Source organism: Crocodylus siamensis, chromosome 13, assembly GCF_052110815.1.
Source record: "Crocodylus siamensis isolate JL-2025a chromosome 13, ASM5211081v1, whole genome shotgun sequence".
Classification (NCBI taxonomy): Eukaryota; Metazoa; Chordata; order Crocodylia; family Crocodylidae; genus Crocodylus; species Crocodylus siamensis.
The window spans coordinates 36779341-36801205 of record NC_143407.1 but is presented as its reverse complement, the minus strand read 5'-3'; the positions used below and the strand labels follow the sequence as shown (position 1 = coordinate 36801205).

General features: G+C 70.7%; 1 protein-coding gene across 7 annotated transcripts in view; it reads left to right on the top strand.

Annotated features, from left to right (window-relative positions):
- The window catches only part of ABR (ABR activator of RhoGEF and GTPase), a 39205-nt gene that overhangs the window by 8996 nt on the left and 8344 nt on the right, over positions 1-21865 (top strand). For 3 of the 7 annotated variants that reach the window (XM_090026468.1, XM_090026466.1, XM_090026467.1), the window contains exons 2-16: positions 4094-4278; positions 8448-8552; positions 9220-9405; positions 9823-9930; positions 10997-11057; positions 13320-13372; positions 13574-13714; positions 13959-14080; positions 14206-14371; positions 14484-14606; positions 14699-14774; positions 14932-15036; positions 15573-15647; positions 15947-16044; positions 16431-16562. In XM_090026468.1, the coding sequence (XP_089882594.1) occupies positions 4171-4278; positions 8448-8552; positions 9220-9405; positions 9823-9930; positions 10997-11057; positions 13320-13372; positions 13574-13714; positions 13959-14080; positions 14206-14371; positions 14484-14606; positions 14699-14774; positions 14932-15036; positions 15573-15647; positions 15947-16044; positions 16431-16562 (1659 nt within the window). In that variant the 5' untranslated portion in view covers positions 4094-4170. Of the gene's footprint in view, positions 1-3291; positions 3716-4093; positions 4279-6137; positions 6398-8447; positions 8553-9219; positions 9406-9822; positions 9931-10996; positions 11058-11101; positions 11364-13319; positions 13373-13573; positions 13715-13958; positions 14081-14205; positions 14372-14483; positions 14607-14698; positions 14775-14931; positions 15037-15572; positions 15648-15946; positions 16045-16430; positions 16563-19371; positions 19687-21865 lie in introns of those variants that run through there. The other 4 variants (XM_090026465.1, XM_090026469.1, XM_090026470.1 and 1 more) reach the window with 4 other exon arrangements.

The window sequence follows — 21865 nt, the reverse complement described above, 5'->3', positions numbered from 1 at the left end:
TGCACGTGGAGCAGGGACCCGGTGCGGTGTGTCAGGACGGATGTTGGAGCAGGGGCGCGTTGCGTGGGGTGAGCGCTAGCAACGGTCACTGTGACCCCTTGATGGTGCCAACCCCCAAAGTGCAGAGAGGCGAGGGGGCGAAGGATGGCGGGCACCAGGCTGTGGCTCGAGGGCCTGACTTCCAGCAGGCTGAGCCTTGGGGCAGGAGTTGTAGAGGCCGCTTCCAAAAACATAGGACCCGGGGTCTGGCCTGAGGCCGTGCCGTGAGCGTGTGGCAGTGCCCGGACCCCAAGTGGGTGGTGCAGCTTGTCCCAGCCCAGAGCTGGGCTCTGCCTGCCCGTGTCCTGGTGCGGTCCCGGGGCTGTGTGCGGGTGGCAGAGCTGCGGGGAGCCTGGCAGAGCGCGCGAGCACCCCGGGCTGGGATAAGCCATAGGGCCTGGCTCTTCTAATGACCATGGAGGAGGCAGGCGAGTCCCCATGGCACCAGCTGAGCAGTGCCGTGCCATCCTGGATGGGCCAGGGCACCTGGTCTGCAGCCTGGCAGGAGGGTGCGGGGAAAGCGGCGCGGCCTGTAGCTCGCCTCAGGGCTCGGGGCCAAGGTGGGGCGCGTGAGGACAGGCGTGCGCGGCGTTGCCCGCCAGGCTGGCCAGGTTCACGCTCCCTGTCCCGTGTCTGGTGCCACCCCAGAGACAGAGGGGGTGACGGGCCAGGCCAGCCCTCCTGGCATGCAAGGGCCAGTCTCTAGAGGCTGGGACCAGAGCACAGCTGGGCCTGCTGGGCCAGCGAAGCACCCTACGCCGTGACGTCCGCGGGGGCAGAGCCGGATCTGCCTGGATCCCCTGAGCTCCCGAGCCAGCAAACCTGCTGGCCTGTTTGCCAGCTGGCGCGGGTGCCTGGTCAGGCTCTCGTGCCTGGGGAGGGGGCCTCTCGGGGCCACGGCCCGGGGGGCTGGAGGAAGTGGCTTCCACTCGCCTCCCGGCCAGCGCTGTTGGGCTGCATCCCGCTGGGCGCGGGTGGGCCACCTGCTCGCCTGGGGCAGGACACGAGCACCAGGCCGTACCCCCCAAGCCCTTGCTTGGAGCACGGGCCGGGGGGCAGCTTCGGGCGCGGGTGATTGCCCCAGCCCGGCTGCAACCGGAGCGCCTGGGTCGTGGCTCTGGCCCGCAGGGACTCCTGGGTTCCCCTCCTGGCTCCGCAGGTCTCTTCTTTGTGCCTCAGTTTCCCCACCCGTAGAATGGGCAGCCTCCATTCCCCTTGAGGCAACCCTGCACCTGAGCTGGGGCCACTGATGCCTGTCGAAGTGGGGAGGCTGGGCCCTGGGGCACTCCGAGAGCCGGAGAACGGGGGCTCGGCTCGCCTGCCCATGGGCGCTGCCAGGCCTCGGGGTCCGTGCGCCCGTGGTGCTTCTGCACGTGAACCTGCAGCCTTCGCCGCGTGCTAGCCGGCGCCGAGGGCAGCCCGCGCTCCCCCGGCCCCGGCGCAGCAGGCAGGCGTGTGCAGGGCGGGGGCCGGGGCGGCTGGTGTGGAAGCGACACGCTTGGTGCCGGGGGTCTCCAGCATGTGCCAGTCTGGGGCGGTGGGCAGCTGCGAGGCGGGCTGGGGCAGGCCAGTGGGGAAGGGGCTGCTCTTGTCTCCGCACTGGGGGGGGGAGCAGGTTTGGGGCGATGCCCCCAGGATCAGCCTGTCCCCCTGCCCCGGGGAGCCGGCCTCCCCCACGGCAGCCCCTTGCCGGCTCGGGAAGGGGAGGACACGGCTGCGCCCGCCCGCCTCCATCCCAGCGCTGGCCGGGGGAGGCTCAGCGCGCAGCTGGAGGATTGCATCAGGCAGGATCGTGCAGGAGCCCGTTGCCATGGAGACGGCGCCGGCCCCGAACCGGTGGGAAGCCGAGCACGGCGCTGCGCGAGCGCCCGGCGGGGTCAGGCGCTGGGGACGGCGGCCCCAGGCCCACGCGGGCCCGGCTCGGCCTGGGCCGGGCCGCAGATGCCTTCGGCAAAGGCGAAGCGAACGGGAGCCGTGGCGCCAGCCCCCGGTGCAGCCGTTCTGCAGCAGGCGGGAGCCTTTCGCACGGGCCTGGGCCTCTCGGGCCGGCACGCGAACACACGAGCCGTCCGTGTGCTTGGCGTGCCTGGCATGGAGCGCGCGTCTGGGCTGGGGCCTGGCGCAGGGCCCTGCTGTGCATGCCGCAGCAGCCGCCACCCCTGGGGCCAGCGTGCGCGTGCGTGTGGGGGGGCACAGATGTGTTGAAGGAGGTGCTGGGTCCCGGGGGCTCCCTCGCCACCTCTGTCCCAGGGCCGTGGGCTTTGGAGCCGGGCACATGGCCACGCGTGGCCGGGCTGCCACCTGCGCCTGGGGCTCTGGCTGCGCCGCACTGGTGTTGGCTCGCACGCAAACACCCCTCGTGTCCCGATCCCCTCCGCCCCTCCCCAGGACCCTGCCGGCCGGCGAGCTGGGAGCTGAGGCTCCATCCTACAGCCTCACTGGAGCTGATGGTGTCCCCGAAACGCCCCGTGGGGGCCAGGGGAGCACTCGGGGTGCAGCGAGGGCTGCCAGCTCCAAGCGGGACTGACGCGGGTCCCGTGGTGCCGCCTTCCACAAGCCTGGGAGCGGCCGATGAAATCTTCCCGAGGCAGAGGCTTCTGGCGAGGCCGAGGAGCCCTCATCTCTGTGGGCCTGGGCACCCCAGGGCGGACCCAGCGGGGCGAGCATTTCTGGGGCTCTCCGTGCCATGGCCTTTGCTCAGCTTCCTCTTGTGCCGGGCAGGATGGGGCCCGCAGCTTGGAGCCCCGGATGAGCCAGGCCGGCTGATGTTTTGCTTGGGCTGTGTCCTGAATCCCTCCTCCCTTGCCTCGTTAGCATCTCGGGGATGCCGCGTTGCCTGTGCCGTGCACCACAGTTTCCATGGCAACCGATTCGGTACCCCAGGTCCCCCCCTCCCCCCCCGCTGTGCCCTGCAGCCTGTGAGAGGGGCGGTGCAGAGCGCCGCGCAGGCCCCCGGGGCGCCGGCCGTCCTGTCGTCAGCGCCTTCACGCTTGGCCTGGCTCCCACCCCCCAGCAGCCGGGCTCCAGCATGGCGGGGTGCAGGGGTGGCGCCCAGTTGCTTCAGAGCCAAAACAGGGTGTTGCTGCCAGCACCGGTCACTGCTTGGAGCGTCGCGAGCAGCTCAGGCCTCAGCTGGTGCCTGGGAGACCCGTCCGGCCCTCGTCCTAGCCTGCGGGGTGCTCGGGGTACCAAGGGCAGCAGGGAGCACGCGGCTGCCGTCAGCGCGGGGTCGGTAATCCCTGTGCCCCCAGCTCGCCGTACTGCTTAGCAGGGAAACTGAGGCACAAAAGGGGCAGGGTGGCAGCGTCCCCGAGACCCCGCAGCCAGTCAGGGATGGAGCTGGGCAGACGACCCAGAAGTCCGACTGCCTCACCCCGGGCTTATAGGATGAGCAGGGGGCGACTGTACACGGCACGGATGCCAGGCCGGAGCCGATCCCTGCCTGGAGGGGCAGGGCAGGCAAGCGAGGCCTGTGGCTTCCAGCCTGCTGTTAATTATGCAAATATAAGGAAGTGTGTCGATGGCGGGGGCGCCTGTGTTGCGCTTGGCTGGGCAGGGAGCCCTGCCAGCAGTGTCAGCAGAGCCCTCGGTGCCTGGCTGGGGAAGGGGGGGAGGGCAACAGCAGGGACTGCGCACATGTGCTTCTGCGAGGCCCAGCCTGCGTGTGCCCTTGCAGGTGAGAGCGATGTTCACGCAGCTCCGGGGCCGGGCTGGGGTGGGGGCACCAGCACACCCCTGCCCAGGGCGCAGGCTGGGCACCCATGCACTATCAGGCAAGGGCTCTCCCAGGACCATGGGCCTGTGACTCCGCCCTCTGCCCAGAGACAGGCCCCTATTGGCTGCAGGAGTGGGGGCAGAGCAAGGGAAGTGACCTCACTGGCAAGGAGGCCCTGCCCACCTGGGCATATAAAAGCAGGGCCCTGGGGCCAGGGCAGGAGAGCGCTCCCTTGGCTCAGCCTGGGGAGGGAGCGGGGCAGCGCCATGGCAGGCAGGGGTACCGCACTGGCAGCCCTGGTGGCAGATGCTCACCGGCCTCTCCTCTTCCTCCTGGCAGACTTCAGCTATGGGGCGGACGAGTACGATGCTGAGGGCAACGAGGAGCCCAAGGCGCCGCCTGAGGGCTCGGAGACCATGCCCTACATCGACGAGTCGCCCACCATGTCGCCCCAGCTCAGCGCCCGCAGCCAGGAGAGCGGGGACGGCGTCTCGCCCACGCCCACCGACGGGCTGGGCACCGGGGTAGGTGCCTTGCGACGTCGCGCTGCCCGGGCGCCTGGGTACGGCAAAGGGGGGGGTCTCTGCTGCAGCTGCCCCACGCGGTGTGCAGCGAGGAGACGCCGACCCCGTGGGCCCCTACCCCGGGCGAGCCTCCAGGCCCAGCCGCGGCAGGTCGCGCGCCTGGGCTCTGGAGGCTGCGGCTGTTCCCCGCGGCGTCCCTGGCCCGGGGGCGAGGCCGTGTGCGGCTCTGGAGGGTGAGGCGCACCGTTCCTGCAGCGGGGGACAGGAGGGACCCGTTGCTTTGGGAGGCCTCCCCAGCGTCGCGGCGTCTAGCGGTGGAGGGTGGGACCCGGCAGCCTTGGGTACCGGGGGCCTGCGTCGGGCTTTGCGGGGGCCGTGCTGGAGCTCCCCCCGGTCTGGTAGTGTTTGGGGGGCCTTGCCCGGCTGCGGTCACGGCTGTAGCGTGGTTGTGGGGGGCTCTGCTCCCATGCGGTGTTGCTGTCAGTGTGAGGGTGCTGGGGGGGTGCTGTGGCCTGCATCCCCTTGCTCTGTGACCCCGGGGTCCTGCATCCCCCGCTCGTGGCCCAGCCCGTCTCCCGGGCTGCCGGCACCCCTGGCGGCAGAGGGCAAGACCTGGGTGCAGGAGCGGCCTTTGGCGTTGGGAGGGGAAGCTGGGGGCAAGCTGAAGTGGGGGCATTGGCACGAGCAAGCTGGACCCGGCCGTGCGGGGCCGGTGGCCAAGGAGAAGGCGCCCCGTGCCCGCTCTGCTTCTCTGCACCTGCTTGGTCCCGGGCGAGACAGCCCTGTTGGTCGGCTCCGCCGGAGCCGGGCCCGGGGCTTGGGCCGGGTGCAGGGCCCTGCCTGCGAGACGGGCACGTGTGGTGGAGCGCTGTTTGGCGGGCGCAGGCTCTGGAAACTCCCTGAACGGCACGGCCGCCCGTGCTGCCGGGGTCTTTCCAGGCCCGTGGACACAAACCACGGCCACCTCTGCTTCCCCTTCCTCGGGACCGGTGGGTGGGCACGGCGCACGGCGCATCCCTGATGCAGCCCCGGTCTGGGCTCTGGGCCTCGGTCAGGCTAGGCACAGCCGCAGTCAGGGCCTCGTGTCCCCGGCAGTCCCGTGCTGTTCCCTGGCCGGGTGGGGCTCGGTGCCCCCGTGCTGCGCTGCCCTCCTGCTTGGGGTCTCTGCCCTGGGCAGCAGCTGAGGAGCAGGGCAGAGGTGCAGGGGCTGCGGGCTTGTGGCAGCAGGACAGGCAGGCTCGGTGCCCAGCCGCGCCTCTCCCCGTCCCCTGGTCCGTGGCCGAGCGGGGTGCAGTGGGCACCCGTCTTCATGCCTGGGAAACGCCTGGCGCAGGGTCCCCGTGGGGCCGCGAAGCCAGCCGTGTCTGGACAGGGGAGCAGGGCTGGGGGTGGGACCCGCCAGGCACGTGGCCCCTGGGGAAGCCGCAGGGGCGCGGGAGCAGGGGGGTCTCCTGTGGGGCTCGTGGAGGGGGGGCCCAGCTGCACCTCGCGCTGGGGTGCGTGTCCCTGGCGGGTTCCCTGCCCCCAGCCCGTGCCCTGCTACTGCCTGGGTGGCTGACAGCAGAGCCGCTGGTTCCTCAAAAGCTCCTGCGCCCGCTGCTCTGCCTTGCAAAACCCGGTTGTAAAAAGCCAGCGCTGGCCACATGCAAAAGCCCAGCTCCACCTCGGGAGGCAGGCCGTCAAGACATGCATTTCCTGCATCGGGTAGGGCGGAGCTGCGAGGCGGGCAGGCACGGGCGCCGGCGGAGCAGCCAGGAAGGGTTAATCGGCCTGCTCTCCCCTCCGCGGCTCCGACAGCCCGGCGCTTCCGCAGAGGCTGGGGCTGCCGGGGGTTTCCTCTGCCCTGGGCCTCTGCAGCGTCGCTGGGGCAGGCGGGAGCGCCGGGGCTCCCAGAATGGCTCCTTTCATGCAGCTCCGGCTGGGCGCCAGGGCCGAGCCAGGCCCCGCCGGGCTGCTGGCCTAGGGGCTCCCCTCCCCGGCCCCTGCGGCTGGGCTGGCCATGGAGGAGGAGGAGGAGGCCATCGGGTACCTGGACAGGGTGCTGGAGGGTGAGGAGGACTCCGAGCCGGGCACCCCCACCAGCCCCGTCCCGGGGTCCTTGTTCCTGGCCTCCGAGAAGGTGAGACCAGGTCCGCCTGCCCAGGCTGGGGGGGTGTGGGGGTGCCGGCGGCATGCGTGCAGGCACAGGGAGAGGGTTGGGGCAGTGCCGTGCTCCGTGGCGGGGGGCCGCAGCCTGCCAGGCTTGGGGCCACTGTTTCAGGAGGCACAGGGCACCGTGGGTGAGCCGGCGCGCTGTCGTGGCCCCCAGCTCCCCACTGCAGAAGGGAGCGGGACTCGGGGGCACGGCTGGTGGCTGGGATCCGGGTGCGAGCGCGGGACGAGGGGGACGAGGGGACAGCCCCATCTCTGGCTGCACGCGGCGGGGGCCCGGTCAGTGCACTGCCCAGCTGTGTCTGTCCTTTGCTCTGGGGTGGGGAGGGGGCGGTACTGGGGCTGCCACTGCCTCTCTGCACGGCCTTTGCCAAGTCCCCTGAGCCCACGGGGACTCGGGCTGCCCCGCTGGCGACAGGCAGCGCAGGTGACCTTGGGGGCTGCTGAGCCACAGCCCTGCACAAGGGGACAGGGCCCTGCTCCCTGACGCGGGCCGGGGGAGGAAGGCCCAGGCCCCCGTCCCAGATGGGGACCCATGGGGAGCGCCGTCTTGTCCCCTGCACTCGCCCTGCTGTGGGGAAGCAGGAAGAGCGTGAGCTTCAAAGCAAGCACACGACAACCGCTGGCCCCCCCCCGGCGTCAGGCCACAGCCATGTCCTCCTTTAAAGGCACAGGCTCATCCGGGGGCTGGTGTGCAGGGGCGGGCAGTACGCTCGATGGGGGGGGATACCCCCAAGCATCCTGCCTGGGGTCCTGGGGTGGTGGGGGGCTGGCAGACAGCACCCCTTCCCCCCCCCCAGCTCCCTGTCCTCCCCAAGGGACAGGGGGTTGCTCCCCTGGGCAGTCGTGCCCAGTGGGAGCAGCGAAAGCCGAGGGCAGCAGACGCCAGTGTGAAGCTCGAGCTGCCAGCACTTCCTGGCACGACCGCCCGGGCTGCCAGCAGCTTCCTCTGGGCATCGTGGCAGCCGCGGCGGGGTGGGGCCAGCTGGGCTCTCGCCCTTGCTCCGCGGCCGTGGCCAGGCCCCGGTCACTCCCAGGTGACTGGCGCCCAGCCTGGGTCCCGGGCAGATGGGCTGGCTGGGGTTGGCCTGTCCCCTTGGCCGGTGTCCCGGTGCAGGAGGGCTTGTCCCCGTCACAGCTGCCTGGGGGAGGCTGTGGGGGCCCGGGGTGGGGCTGGCAGCAGGCGTGCTGGTGCGGCAGGCCCCGGCGGGGGCACCGTGGAGGCTGCGTGCCGCCCCTGCCTGTCTCCTGGAGCCTCCCTGGGCCCGGCTCGCGTGGGGCCCCCGGCTCGGCGCTGCACCACGTGCGCCTGCCTTGCTCTTCCCCTAGTGCCCCGGGGCCCCCGGCGCCCGCGGTGAAGGTTGTGCAGGGAGCGGGGCTCTCGCCACAGCTCGGGCCAGCCCCGCTGGGCAGTGCCAGCCACCCGGGAGGGGACGGTGGCTCCAGCGGGGTGTCACAGGGCAGCTCCTGGCACCGAGCAGATCTGGACCGGGATCGGCCCAGTTCCTGCCCTTGGGCCGAGGCAGGGATTTATCCCGTGGGTCAGGGTGGCCCGTTATAGGGCTTTGTCTTCCTCTGCCCGGAGCAGGGGGCTGGACCAGGTGCCACTTCCCGCAGGCGCTGGGGGGAGCCTTGCTGGGGCCGCAGGCACGTGGGTCCGTGCCTGGATCTCGCCCCGGTGTTCAGCAGCGGGGTGCTGGCTGTCCTGGGGGCTGTCCCTCCCGTAGCGCAGGGTACGCATTGCAAACGCAGCCGGGCTCGGCCTAGCGCTCCTCCCGTGGGGAGAGCCCCACTGGCCCGGGGAGCTGGCGCGCACCTGCCAGGTGTGGCAGGGGCATCCCCTCTCCGCTGGGCTGGTGACTCACGTCCAGACGCTGCGGACTTTGCTCCCTGTGAGACCGCAAACGCTCCGGAGCGCTGCCAGGACCAGGCTGTGCTGGGCTCGGACCCGCGGCCCGGTCCCTCCCCAGGGGCTGTGGCCGCCCTGCGGAGTCTGCCATGTCTCTCGTCCCTTGCAGGGGGAGCAGGATGCCGGGAAGGGGCTGGAGATGCGGAAGCTGGTGCTCTCGGGCTTCCTGGCCAGCGAGGAGATCTACATCAACCAGCTGGAGGCATTGCTGCTGGTGAGCAGGGGGGGCGGGGGATCACGGGGCAGGGAGCTGGCACCTCCAGGTGGGGCCTGTCCTGGGGTCTCGCTCCAAGAGCCCTAGAAGGTGCAGAGCTGAGGCACCAACGCCCAGGGGTCCAACACCGGCTCCCCCTGCTCGCTGCTGGAGCCGGGCTCCAGGAGCATTTGTAGCCCGGTCCCAGCTGCTTTGCCCCCCCACCCCCCCCAGCTCCAGTGGCTCTTACGTAACATCCTGGGGCACGGGGGACGGTCCTCCCGGGTCTGGGGAATGAGGAAGTCTGTGTCGAGGGACATGTGAACTGGCAGGCACCGTCTGCAGGTCCCACGCTGCCTCCCTGGCTTCCTCCCTCGTGCATGCAGATTTTGGGGGGCTGGGGCAAGGTGCAGGTCAAGCCCTGCCCTGGCGGTACCCCCTTCGTGCCCCGGGGAGATCCCAGCTCAGGGATCTCCTGTTCTCCCGTCGCCCTCCGCGAAGCCGGGAGGGAGGGTCACTCCTTGCTGCGCTGTGACCCAAACTCAACGCCGGGCACCAGGTGCGATGGAGATGGGCCAGCAGGCGTAGGTGCCACGCGTGCCTGGTGCACGGGTCCGCTCCCCTGCCCGGGGGCCAGGAGGACAGGAACTGTGAAGCGCCCACATCCTCACTGCCCTCCTCCCCGCAGCCCATGAAGCCGCTGAAGGCCACGGCCACCACGTCGCAGCCGGTGCTGACCATCCAGCAGATCGAGACCATCTTCTACAAGATCCAGGACATCTACGAGATCCACAAGGAGTTTTATGACAGCCTCTGCCCCAAGGTGCAGCACTGGGACAGCAGCGTCACCATGGGACACCTCTTCCAGAAGCTGGTGAGCGCCGGGGGGGTGGCGTGGGCCGCACCTCGCAGCTGCCCCTCCAGGGATGCAGCCCAGGAAGGAGGGGTCGAGCCAGCCGGACATGCCCAGAGTCGTGCTGCGGGGGGACGCGGACCCCCGTGCCCATGGTGGCAGTTGCGCCCGCGGGAGCGGCAAATGCCGAGGGCGGCAGACGCCAGCGTGGAGCTCCAGCCTGCCGCGTCCCAGCCCACCCCGCTGCCTGGCCAGGGTCGGACTGCCCCGCCGCGCGTGTGCTGCTCCTTGGGCACCAGCCCCTCCTAGCCAGGGTGGCCTGGGTGGGCGGCCGTGGAAACCCCTGAAGACAGCGGTTCAGAGGAGGGGTCCGCGTGCCAGGCCGCGGGGGGGTTGGCGTCCGGCGGGGCATCGCAGTAACCGCGCTGCTCGCTGCAGGCCAGCCAGCTCGGCGTGTACAAGGCCTTCGTGGACAACTACAAGATCGCGCTGGAGACGGCCGAGAAGTGCAGCCAGAGCAACAACCAGTTCCACAAGATCTCGGAGGTGCGCGGGGCCGGCGGGCGGTGGCCTCCCCCCTCCCGGCCAGCTCCCTCGGGCAGGCGCGGGGCTCTCGGGAAGTACCTGGCACGACGGGCAGGGCCCCCTGGTCTGAGCGCTGGAGCCCCAGTCCCCTTCCCGTGTCTGTGGGGTCTCCTTGACTCTGCAGGGTCCCTGGTGAAAGGGCTTTTGGGGCTGCTTCCCACGGGGCGCCCCACCGAGCTTTGGACAAGCCGTGCCTTCTCTGGGCTGGCTTCTTCAGGCCACGCTGGCAGGGAGCCCAGGCCTCGTGGGGGGCTAGCAGAGGGCCTGGCTGGGCCAGGGAGCTGCCCCATGCCCGCTCCCAGCAGCGCTGCTGGGTGCTGGGCCGGTGCTGGGGTGACCACAGCCCAGCGCAGCCGGGCTTCCAGCGACATCCAGCCCGTGAGCCCCGCTCCGGTTGGGTCGGCCCCCAGGACCCTTGTAGAGGGGAGCCTGGTGGCGGCCGGTGTGGAGGGGAGTCCGCGGGGCGGTGCTGTCCCTGCCCTGAGCCAAGCGCGGGGCTCTCCGTGACCTGTGTGGCAGGCTCCAGCACCCTCCGTGCCAGCCGGATGCTGCCTTTACACGTGAAGACCTGGACACCGGAGTCTGGGCGGGCAGCTCTGCCCTGCGGGTGTCGGGGTGTTGCCCGCAGCGCAGTCTGGCTCCTGGCCGCGAGGCATTTCTGGGGACATCGTCCCCGGAGTCTGGTGCGGATGCGGGTTGGGATCTCCGCCGGGCACTGGTGGGCCTTGGTGTGCCTGGGGCGGCTCAGCCCAGCGCGGCTTCTGCACCCGGTCCGAGTTGCCCGGGTTGCTGGCGACTCTCGTGCGACTGGGGGGGGCTGCACAGGCCACCTCTGCTCTCTTGGACGAGGGGGCACCTGTGCCCTGGTGCTGGCGTGCCCACCTGGCTCGAGAGAGACCCAGGAGGGCCCTCTGCCCTGCTCGAGCCTGGGCAGCGCGGCAGCTTCCAGCGTGGCCCCAGCCGGGGCAGCAGGAGGGGAACCGGAGCCGCCACAGCCAGTCTCCCTAACCAGCCTCTCCCCTGGCAGGAGCTGAAAGTGAAGGGCCCCAAGGACTCCAAGGAGAGCCACACGTCCGTCACCATGGAAGGTATCGCGGCGGGCGAGCGAGCGAGCGCGCGCGCGCGGGGAGGGGGCGCGCGGGAGCCTTTGTCTGCGACCCGGACCGGAGCGCGTGGATTATTGCTGTGCGGGAAGCGAGCCCTTTGTGCTCCCGCGCCCCTCCCGAGGATGCTAGCGGCGTCGGGAAGCCCCCTCGCCCCAGCCCCTCCCCCTGCCCGCCGCGTGTAAGGGAGCTGCCGAGGGGAGGCAGGGAGCCGGCAGACATGGCTGCACGGAGACGGGGCTGCCATGGAAATCCTCCTCGTTGTCCGGCTCTGCTGTAACTGCACCTACGGTGAGCGTGGGGGCCGCGGGCTGCCTGCGGGCAGGGGTGCAGGCTGACCTGTCTGGCTCCGGCTCCGGCTCCGGCTCCGTCGGGGCTCGCCGATGGGTGGCATTCGCGGGAGGCTGCCCGGGGGTCCGGGGGGGCGTGGTGCCGCTGCCAGTGGGGTGCCAGCCTTGCCAGGGCTGGGGGTGCCCCCTCCCAGTGCCCACAGGCGCTGCCTCCACACAAGGGTGGGCTTGGCTGCCCGAACTTGGTAGTTTCTTTGTTCCAGGAGCCGGAGGGCGGCTCCTCTTGCATCGCGGCGCGAGCAGCTCCTGCCTGGGAAGGGCGACAGCTGGCAGCAGATCTGGCCGAAGTGGGGCTGGGGGGATGCCGGGGGGCTGGGTGTTGGGAGGGGGTAAAGGGTGTGGGGTGGGGCGGGGCGGGGGTCTCCAGGTGGCATGGTGGGTTCAGGGGCACAGCTGGTAGGGGCTGTGGGCTGGGCACGGGTGCCTGGGATCATCCCAGTGCCCTGCTCCAGCTGCAGCCCGTGGGCATGGGGATGCTTGCAGCTGGGAACGCCTGTGGGCTAGTGATCTGCGGGGGGCGTGCCCCACGTCTGCAGCCTCCGGGCCGGGGCGGGTGCATCCGGCTACCTTTCTGCCCAATTCCCACCGCAACCACGGCTGCTGGGCGCCCGGCCTGCGAGGCGCCCGGTGCTCTGGACACTCCCCTGCCGATCCGGCAGACACGGGAGCCTCCGTTGTCACTCCCCTCTTGTGCTCGGGCTTTGCTGGGCCACAGCCCAGGAGAAAGGGAGCTGCCGGTCTCTCCCTGGTGCGTGGCACTGGGCAGGGTCTGCTGTGTCCCACTCCCCAGCTCGTCTGCTTCCCAGGGGGGTGGGGAGCGGGCACCTTGCCTCCCCCACATCCCACCGCACCAGCCTGGGTGCAAGGGCCCTGCCCGGCAGCATGACCGCCCCATGGGCTCGGCCCCCTTCCCCGGGGGAACTGGCTGGGAGTCTGCGTGAGTCAGTCCGGAGGTCGGGGGACCAGTTCCCTCTGCCTGCTGGTTTGGGGAAGTGGTGGGAGTGGAAGGGAAAAGCCGGCTGAATCGCGTCTGGGTATAAATAGCTTGTATGACCGTCCAAGCCCCCACCCCCACAAGCTCCTGGGCTCTGTCCACACCCTCAAGCTACCAGGGCTGGAAGCCCTTGCGGGGGCTGGAAGGTCTCGGCCCTCTGCCCCCCAAGTGCCAGGGTGCGGGCACGGGCCAGGCTGGGACCACACAGGCCTTGCCCCCCAAGGCACCGTTTGCGTCCCGGCGTCGGGGGACGAGGGGGTGCTGTGCGCCGGACAGTACCGCGTGTGGACACGCAGCTTCCCGCGCCCTCTGCTGGGGTCTCCTCCTGCCGCGGAGAGGAGTCTTGTGCCGGGCGCGCTGGCAGGGCTGGGCATCACTGCACCTCGGCGCTGAGCCCTGGGTGGCTCTGGCACGGGGTCTGTGTCGTTGGTGGGCCCTGAGCCCAGCCGGGCTGTGGTGCGGGGAGCCGGGCGGGATCTCCCCGCCTGCGTTGCGCCCGGAGTCGGGCAGGGTGCTGCCTCGGGCACGCGCTGCCTTGCACTGACCGAGGGCAAACCTCTGTTTGCTCCCTCCTTGGACCCCAGTCCCCAGCTTGGTGCCGGGCTGATGCCCCCGGCGGTGCTAGGGGCCACGGACATGGGCAGAGCCACGCAGGGGAGGCCCCGTGGTGCTTTTCGTGACATCGTGTGCCGCGCGGCCCCGTGCCGCCATGCACCTGCTCCCCCAGGAGGGACTGGGCAGAAGTCCAACTTGAAGGGCACAGCCTGGCTGTCCCACGGGCAGCACCTCTCTGGGACCCGTGCGTCCAGGCACAGGCATCTGGGATGTGCTGGGGGGGTTGGAGCAGGGGCGAGGCGAGCCGTGGCAGGCACCCCCTCCTGACGGCTGCGCGTTCCCCCGCAGCGCTGCTGTACAAGCCCATCGACCGTGTGATGCGGAGCACCCTGGTCCTGCACGTGAGTGTGGCACCCGGCTTGCCTGGGGTGCGGGTTGGTGCCAGGGCTGCTTCCTGCTGGGGACAGCAGGCAGCTGGGCGCTTTCCCGGGGGGGGGCCTCTGCTTCCCTGCCGCGCACGGGCTGGGCGTCCCCCCAGCTCTCCCCCGGGCCCGTGCTGGGGGTGCCTTGCTGGCCCTCACCGCCACCCGTCCCTTTCCCAGGACCTGCTCAAGCACACGCCGGCCGACCACCCCGACTACCCGCTGCTCCAGGATGCCCTCCGCATCTCCCAGAACTTCCTGTCCAGCATCAATGAGGACATCGACCCCCGGCGGACGGCCGTCACTACCCCCAAGGGCGAGGTAGGGGGCTGGGAGCTGGCTCCACAGCTGGGGCCCTTTGTCAGCAGAGGCAGCAGTGGGGGACCCAGGCACGGGGACGGGCCCAGACTCGGGGCTCATGCTGGGGCCCAGCACCTACTTCGCAGCTTGCAGTTGCTTCCCAGCTTGCGGGTCTGGAAGCTGCCTTCAGTGGCGGTCAGGGGAGGGCCCGGGCCCGGGGGGGTCCGACACCCCTGCTGACTCTGGCTCCGGCTTGTACGCTCAGGCCCGGCAGCTGGTCAAGGACGGCTTCCTGGTGGAGGTGTCGGAGGGCTCGCGAAAGCTGCGCCATGTCTTCCTCTTCACCGACGTGCTGCTCTGCGCCAAGCTGAAGAAGACGGGTGTGGGGTGAGGGCCGCACGGGTTGGGGCAGGGGCGGGGACACGCAGACCCTGTTTCTGGGTGCTTGGCGTCCTGGGAGGGCCCGGCGTCGGCTGGGGTCTCCCCGGCTCAAGCCTGCCTGTCGGCCGCAGAAAGCACCAGCAATACGACTGCAAGTGGTACGTGCCGCTGGCCGACCTGGTCTTCCCAGCGCCCGAGGAGACGGAGCCGTGCGCGCAGGTGCACCCCATCCCCGACCACGAGCTGGAGGACATGAAGATGAAGATCTCAGCCATCAAGAGCGAGGTGCAGAAGGAGGTGAGCGCCCGCTGGGCCGGGCCAGGGCCGCTCGGAGCCCGCGCGGAGCTGGGGGTTGGCGCGGGACGCCCGGGTTGACCTGGCCCCGGCACTCCCTGCTCCCTCCCTGCAGAAGGCCAGCAAGGGGCAGAGCCGGGCCATCGAGCGCCTCAAAAAGAAGATGTTCGAGAACGAGTTCTGGCTGCTCCTCAACTCGCCCACCATCCCCTTCCGCATCCACAACCGCAACGGCAAGGTAGGGCCGGCGCCCGCCTGGGCTTGGGGGGGCTGCGTCCCTGCCCAGCCGGCACCTCTCCCTCCCGCCGTGACGCTACCCGTCTCTTCCAGAGCTACCTGTTCCTGCTGTCCTCTGACTACGAGCGGTCCGAGTGGCGGGAGGCCATCCAGAAGCTGCAGAAGAAGGGTGAGGCACTGGGGGTGCTGATCCTGTCCTCCCAGGGCGTCTGCTGGGGCTGCCTGTGGGGCTCACGTTTCTTGCCCTGGAGGCTGTGGCCGCTTGCAAGAGCCCGTGCCCATGCGACGTGGCCTGGTGCTGACCCGCACCCTGCTGTCCCCCGCAGACCTCCAGGCCTTCGTGCTGAGTTCGGTGGAGCTGCAGGTGCTCACGGGGTCCTGCTTCAAGCTGCGCACGGTGCACAACATCCCAGTCACCAGCAATAAGGATGGTGAGCACCTCCTCCTGTCCTCTCCCGGCTGAAGTCTGGGGCTGGGGGGGAAACCCTGTGGCCTGGGTGAGTGCCTCTTGGAGCTCCTCGCTCGTCCCCAGCTTGGGCCCGTGTGCCATGGGCAGTGCCCCATGGGTGTCTCCGTTCCCAGCCCAGGGCAGGGCCACGTGTGGCCTGCCTTTCACGTGCCGTGGCCTTGCGGCTCCATGGCCCTTGCTTGACGCTAGGTGGTGCTGCGAGAGCAGGGCTGGCCCTGGGACAGTGGGATGGGAAGGATTTAAGCGGAGGTTTTGTGGGGTGGTATGCATGGGCTGTCTCCGGGTCGAGCATGGAGAGCCTGATATGGCCGGCACTATGGTGGGTGATGGCGCTGCCCCGTGCAGCAGATGCTGGCAGACCCAGGAGCTGGATGCATTCAGTTGCTGCCCCCGGGGAGGGGAGGCGGTGCTGGCGCCAGGCGCTGTAAGCCAGCGCCCTACCTGCTTCTGGGGCCGGGACTGCGGCCTGGTGAGCGCCTGTACTTCTCTGTGCTGCAGATGACGAGTCCCCGGGGCTCTATGGCTTCCTGCACGTCATCGTCCACTCAGCCACGGGCTTCAAACAGTCTGCCAGTAAGTGCCTGCCTCGCCCTGCCCCTGCCACCCAGCTGGAGCTCCCCGCCCTGGGCACGGAGCGGGGTCTGGCTCTGGCATGGAGGCCCTGCTGTGCCCACCCAGGCTCTCCACGCCTCCGCGTGTGGAGGTGGGCCCAGGGAGCCCTGCCCCGCAGGTGCCCGCGGTGCAACGGGTGCTCTGCCGGGGCTCCTGTCTCTGCCCCTCGGACGTGGCCCCGCTGGGGGTGTCCCAGGGCTTCGGGGTGCAGCAAGGGTCACCTTGATCGTCCGTCCGAGCCCTGCTGTCTCCTCCCCCAGACCTGTACTGCACGCTGGAGGTGGACTCCTTCGGGTACTTTGTCAGCAAAGCCAAGACCAGGGTTTTTCGGGACACGGCCGAGCCTCAGTGGAACGAGGTGAGAGAGAGGCGCCGGGAAGGGGCCTTGGGCACACGCAGGGACGCGCGATCCTGCCGGCCGGCCCCAGGCTCCCGTCCTGGCTCTGCCGAGGCCCCCGGGGGCCGAGCCCGGATTCTCCTGCACGGAGTCCTGCAGCCACCGCTCTTCCAGCTCGGGGCTCCCCGCGCGCCCAGCTTCGCCACGGCCCCTTGCTGGGCAGGCCCTGGATTTCTTGTGAACGGAGCCCCTTTCCCCGGCACCAGCCAGCCCAAGCCCTGCTCCCAGGAGCAGAAAAGCTGGTGCCGGTGCTGGCCACCTCCCTGCCCTGCCCTCTGTATCCAGCCTCGGTGCCCAGCTCTGCCGTCCCATAACTCAGCCCTGCTTCCTCCCTTCCTGCGGGCCAGGAGTTCGAGATCGAGCTGGAGGGCTCCCAGTCGCTGCGGATCCTCTGCTACGAGAAGTGCTACGACAAGACCAAGGTCAACAAGGACAACAATGAGATCGTGGACAAGATCATGGGCAAGGGGCAGATCCAGGTAAGGCCGTGCGGGGCGCGGTCCCGGTCCGGAGCAGCCGCAGAGCCGGTCTTTACCCGGGACACCGTGGCCCTCATCCCTGCCTGCACCGCCCCCGCCTGGGACATCCTGCCGCGGGCTTTCTGTCTGGCGCTCGCCGGATCTGCTGGGCTCCAGCGCCAAAGCCATCTGCGCGCTGGCGGCCTGCCCGCCTGCCTGCCAGGCATCCCCCACCCAGCGCGGGCCAGGCTGCCGGGATGGGGAGCTCTTCTGGGTGCAGATCTGGCTGACACGGGAAGGGAGGTGCCTGGATCAGGGTGGGACGGGGCAGCTGTCTGGCACGTTGCCTGCCCTCTGCCCAGCGGGCTCCCAGCACCAAGCCCCGGGATCGGAGGGTGCTGGTTTGCCCCGGCCCGTGGTGCTCGTTCCTCGCTTGGCCAAGCTGCCCTGCACCCCCGTGCTTTGCCCCGGGCGGGGAGCACGTCCCACCTTTGCTTCCACCGTGTGCTGCAGTCGGTCCTGAGCAGCACGGCCTTCATTCATCCCTGCCGCTGTTATAGCAACCAGTTGCTAGGGGAACAGCTCGGTCTCCTGGATTGGCTGAGGAGGATGCAGGAGGGAGGACGGAGCGGTGTGATGGGGAGGGTAGCGAGCTCCTGGCTGCCCCGGGCGTGGGGCTCCGGGCACAGCCAGCAGCAGGGCAGGGGCCGCCCGGGCGGGGGATCCAGCACCGGCTCCACGGCCTGCGCCTTGATGCTGGGCTGGGCGCACGTGCCCGCGAGCTCGGCATCCCCGGAGCAGCCGCCGTGCGAGGAGCTGCCAGGCTGGGGATGATCCCTGAGCCAGAGGTGCTTTGTGTGCCCATCGGGGTGGGGCAGGGTAGGTGGAGGGTCTCGGCCCTGCCCCAGGACCAGCCGGGTCCCATCACTGAGATGGACTGGGCCAGGCATGTCGAGGGATGGCTTTCGCTGGGCAGCTCCTGCCACTGAAGGATTAGCTGGCTGAAAGGGTCCTGCAGCCAGGCAGAGGCTCCCCCAGGCCCCAGCAGCAAATTGGGAAGCCTGGGGCCTTCCCCCCACAACCCCATGGGCAGGGCACCTTCCTGCTGCCCGTCCCCGGGCTCGGAGCTGGGCGTTCCCATCCTGGACGGGGCAGGTCCGTCCCTACCCGCTCCATGGGAAAATGCATGTGCCGTCCGGCCCCTGGGGAGCTGGGGGTGCGGAAACGCGGGGGTGAGCGCGGAGCCAGACCCCCCCCGTGCGGGGCGCGGGGCCGGGCCGAGGGCCGTGCGGTCCTGCCCCGGTGCGCGGGGAGGTCGGGGGCGGCAGGAGCAGGGCGCAGGCCCCGGCTGCCCTCGGAGAGCCGCGGGCGCTGGCCAGAGCGAGGGGGCTGCAGCAGCTGGAGGGCCAGGGAAGGTCCCGGCTCAGAAATAGCCTTGTGTCAACAACCAGGCGTCAGCCCTCGGGTCTGGGGACGTGGGAGCGGGGACAGGGACAGGGCCGCAGGCCGCCCCGGGGTCAGTGTCCCAGGGGCCGCGGTGGGGGGCCCCTCGGCATAACGCGTGCCCCCAGAGCAGCACCAGGCCGGCAGCCCCTGCGCGGTGCACGCGGGCTGCAGCTTCCAGCTTCAGGAGGTTGGGCTGGGCACAAGGGGCGCTCGCCGGGCTGCAGGCAAGAGCCCCTCGTGCTGGGGGGCTGCGGCTGGTTGCACGAGCTGGGGCCGGCGGCTCCTGGACCTGGCAGCCGCAGGTGCGTGGGGCTGGGGGCAGGGGGTCCTCCCAGGCAAGGATCCCGGCAGCCCCGGCTGTGCTCGGAGCCAGACCCGTCGTGGAGCCTGCGCCCCCGGGACCCCCGAGGGTGGCCCAGCAGACGGGGGGAGGTGCCCCGGGCGCCGCAGCCCAGCCGCCCGGGCCCGTGCGGGGCCCCCGAGGCGGGGAGCCGGCAACGGGAAGCAGATGTGGGCTCTGGGACCGACTGCGCTGCCCGCGGCCCCGTCGGGAACTCGCGGCTCCTCCGCGGGGCTTCGCTCGCCCGCGGGCAGGCCCCTCGGCGCCGGGCACGGGCAGGGCCCTGCGCCCCGCTCCGGGAGGGGGCCGGGGACGTGGGGCCACGGCGGAGCCGTGACGGGAGCCTGGGCGCAGCCGGGTGCGAGCGGGGCATGCGTGGGCCATGCGTGGGGGGGACGGGGGCGGCACGTGGCAGCGCCGCTAGGAAAGCACCCCCCTTGGAAACGGGTTGCCGTGGCAACGAGCACCGCCGGGAACACTGCGGGTGCGGGAAGCAGTGTGGGGGTATCGGGGGGGGGGGGGGGGGAGGCGAAGCCTAACCCTGCCGGGTGTCTCCTGGCTGGGGGGCTGGTCCTGAGCCGCAGCATCCCCCAAAGTGGGGGGCTGCGTGTCGCCCGCTCCTAGCAGGGAGAGCCCCCCCACCTTCCCCTGCAGCCTGAGCCCCCCGCACATCTCCCCGGGGGTGAGGTCGCCCGTGCCAGAGCTGTGACTCGCACACGCGGGCACCGCCCCCCCTGCACACGCATGTGAGCACTGGGGTGACACTGCTGCCCCCACTCAGGTGCATCAGGGTCTTGCCACATGCTGGCACAGCTGGGGGGCAGCCCCGCCCCCCCCCGGCTGGGAAGGAGTTAACAGCAGGGCTGAGCAAAACTTTCTGCAGCAGCTGGGCGGGGGGGGAGGGGGGCAGAGCAGCCTTCCCCTGTGGCACGGGAGGGGTTAACAGCGCGGGTGCGAGGGGGGGCTGCTTTGAGTCACTTCCTTGGAAGGGGAGGGCTGCTTGGGGCTGGCTGCTCGCACCCGCCTGGCTCACTCTGCCGGGAGATGCCTGCTGGAGCCAGAGGCAGCGCCGCCTGCCTGCTCCTGCAGCCCCGGGGCCTGCCGGCTGGGGGCTCTGGTGCCATGGGTGCCCCCCAGCGCCGCTAGGCCGTAGCCGGGGCAGCACCGCGCTCCCAGACCCGCCACCAGCTCCCAGCGATGACGGACGTGCTGGTGCAGCCGGACTGCAGCCCGAGCGCGGCCTGCGAGCGCTTGGACCACTGCTGCCTGGAGGCCAGCAATGAGCCCAGGGCCAAGCGCCCCCCCAACACGGGCGCCCGGCTCTGGGGCCGGGTGCGCAGCAAGCTGCTTCGCCAGAAGGTGCCTCGCTGGGCCCGGCGGGGGGTGCCGGGGGGGTCAGGTTTGCATGCAGCTCGCAGGGGTGCCTGGGGGCTCTTCCTTCCCAGGCCGGCGCCTCGGGGCTGGGCGGGAGATGCTTGCCGGGTGTCGGTGCATTGCAGCGCCGGGGGCTCCCGCGCTCTGCCCCCTTCCCCGGGCGGTGGAGGGGACACGGCGGCCGTCGGTGCTGGTGTTGGGACCGCGTCCCTTTGGCTCTGCTCCCCGCCAAGCTCGCTCAGCACCTGGCATGTGGAAAGGGACACGGAGGCCAAGCGCGTGGCGGCCAGCCCGTGGGCACGTGCCCGCTTTGGCAATGTCGGATGGGAAATGCTGGCATTGGACGTCCCCTGGGGCTGCCGACTGCCTACGGGGTCTCGGTGCCAGCTGCTGCCCGGTGCCACGGCGGTTCCCCTGCCTGAGCCCGTGGGAGCAGCTTGCACGTAAAGGTTGCTGGGTGTGGAGGGCCCTGTCTCGGGGCCCCTGCGGCCTGAACTCGTGGTCCCCGGGGACGTCCCAGCGGCTCCACACCCACGCTGCAAGAGCATTAACCTACTTCTTGTGCTGCCAGCGTGTTCGTGGCCAGGCCCCTCCCCGGGGAGGATTCGGAGCTGCCTGGCCTGCTGTGCCGGCCTAAGCTGGGACTCTGGGGGTCTTGCCATCTTCCGCTGGATGCATCCGCGGGGGAGCATCATTGGCTTCGCTGCGACGCAGGCTCCTTGCAGGGTGCCAGCCTTCCTTGGCACCTGCCCGGAGGCCAGGCGGAGGCCGGCTCCCAGCGCCTCCCTTGCCTGGCTGTGTGCAGAGCCCAGGGGATGCAGCAGCAGTTCCCCAGGGTTTGGTCCCCAGGGCGGCCGTGGAGAAAGTGACTTGTTTGGAAGATGCAGGATGGCCTTAATCCTCCGTGTTTGCTCGGAGGCTGCAGCTGGCTCCGGGCCCTAAGCACAAAGCGCATGTGTGTGCGTGTGCGTGTGTGTACACGCATGTGCCAGCCTCTCGGCTTGCTTCTGTGCCGGTGAGGCGGTGCTGTCTGTCAGGACTCAGGCTGCATCCCACGTGCCCGTAGCACATCTTAGCAGCTAACGCCCGGTCCAACGCCTGGTCCTCAGTCAGGGCACGGAGCTGGGGGGTCGCTGGCTGGGCTCTGCCGGTGGGCCGCAGCCTGTTGCTGTGAGGAGCGCAAGGGGGAGGCATGGGTAGCAGGTCTCACCGGGAGGACCTGTCCCTGCCGGGGCTGCGAAGGTGCGGGCTCAGCCAGCACGAAGGCCATCTCCTACTGCATGGCGGGTGAAATGGCTGCGACAGGCACGGGCAGTGCCCTTGTCCCTCCCGCCGTGGTTCTGCAGCCTCGTGGCACCGGAGTGGGGGATGCCGTGGGCTCCCCGGTGGCTGCCGATGCTGGGCTGGGCTCCGTGGCCGCGGTGGTCCCTGCCTGCCCGTGTCCCTGCTCGGAGCTGGGTGACGCAGGTGGCTCCCGGCCCAGGTTGGCACCGACTCAGCCCGGGGTCCCCGAGCTGCTCAGCAACGAACCCAACGAGCCAGTCTGCTCCGGGGGCGGTGGCACGTGGGTGCAGCGAGACCACTCTGCTCCTGCCAGCAGCTGCCAAGATGGCACGGCCAGAGCACTGGGGCGAGGGGCCAGGCTTGTGGCTGAGCCCCTGGGGGATCCCCAGCCCGTGCCAGCTCTCAGCCCCCCGGCGCGGTCTGACTTGCAAGACTTGCAGCCCATCACCAGGCTGCGGTGCCCCGGGCTGGCCGGGAGCCCTCCTGCAACACGGCGGTGGAAGTTGCCATCCAGATATTTGGTTTGCAAAATACTTATGCGTATCTGTGGCTGCGCTGCTCCCCGACGGGGCTGTGTGGGCCGGGGGTGGGTGCTGCCTCGGCCCCCCGGGGACTGTGGTGCCTTTGCATGCTCCCCACCCTCGGCTGCGCGCGCCCCGGGACGACCAGCCCCTGCTTCAGGGAGGCTGCGCAGGGCTGCTGCAGCCGGCACGGGTGGGGTGCAGGAACGCGCCTGGCTCTCGGGCAGGCCCCCGGCACTAGCAGGATGCTAACCTGGCTTTAATAAAGGCTGTGCTTGGGGGCCCACGGAAGCCCTTCCACATGTGGGCTTCAAGGGACTTCAAAGCTGGGGCGGGGGGTAGCGGGCGGGGAAGGAGCC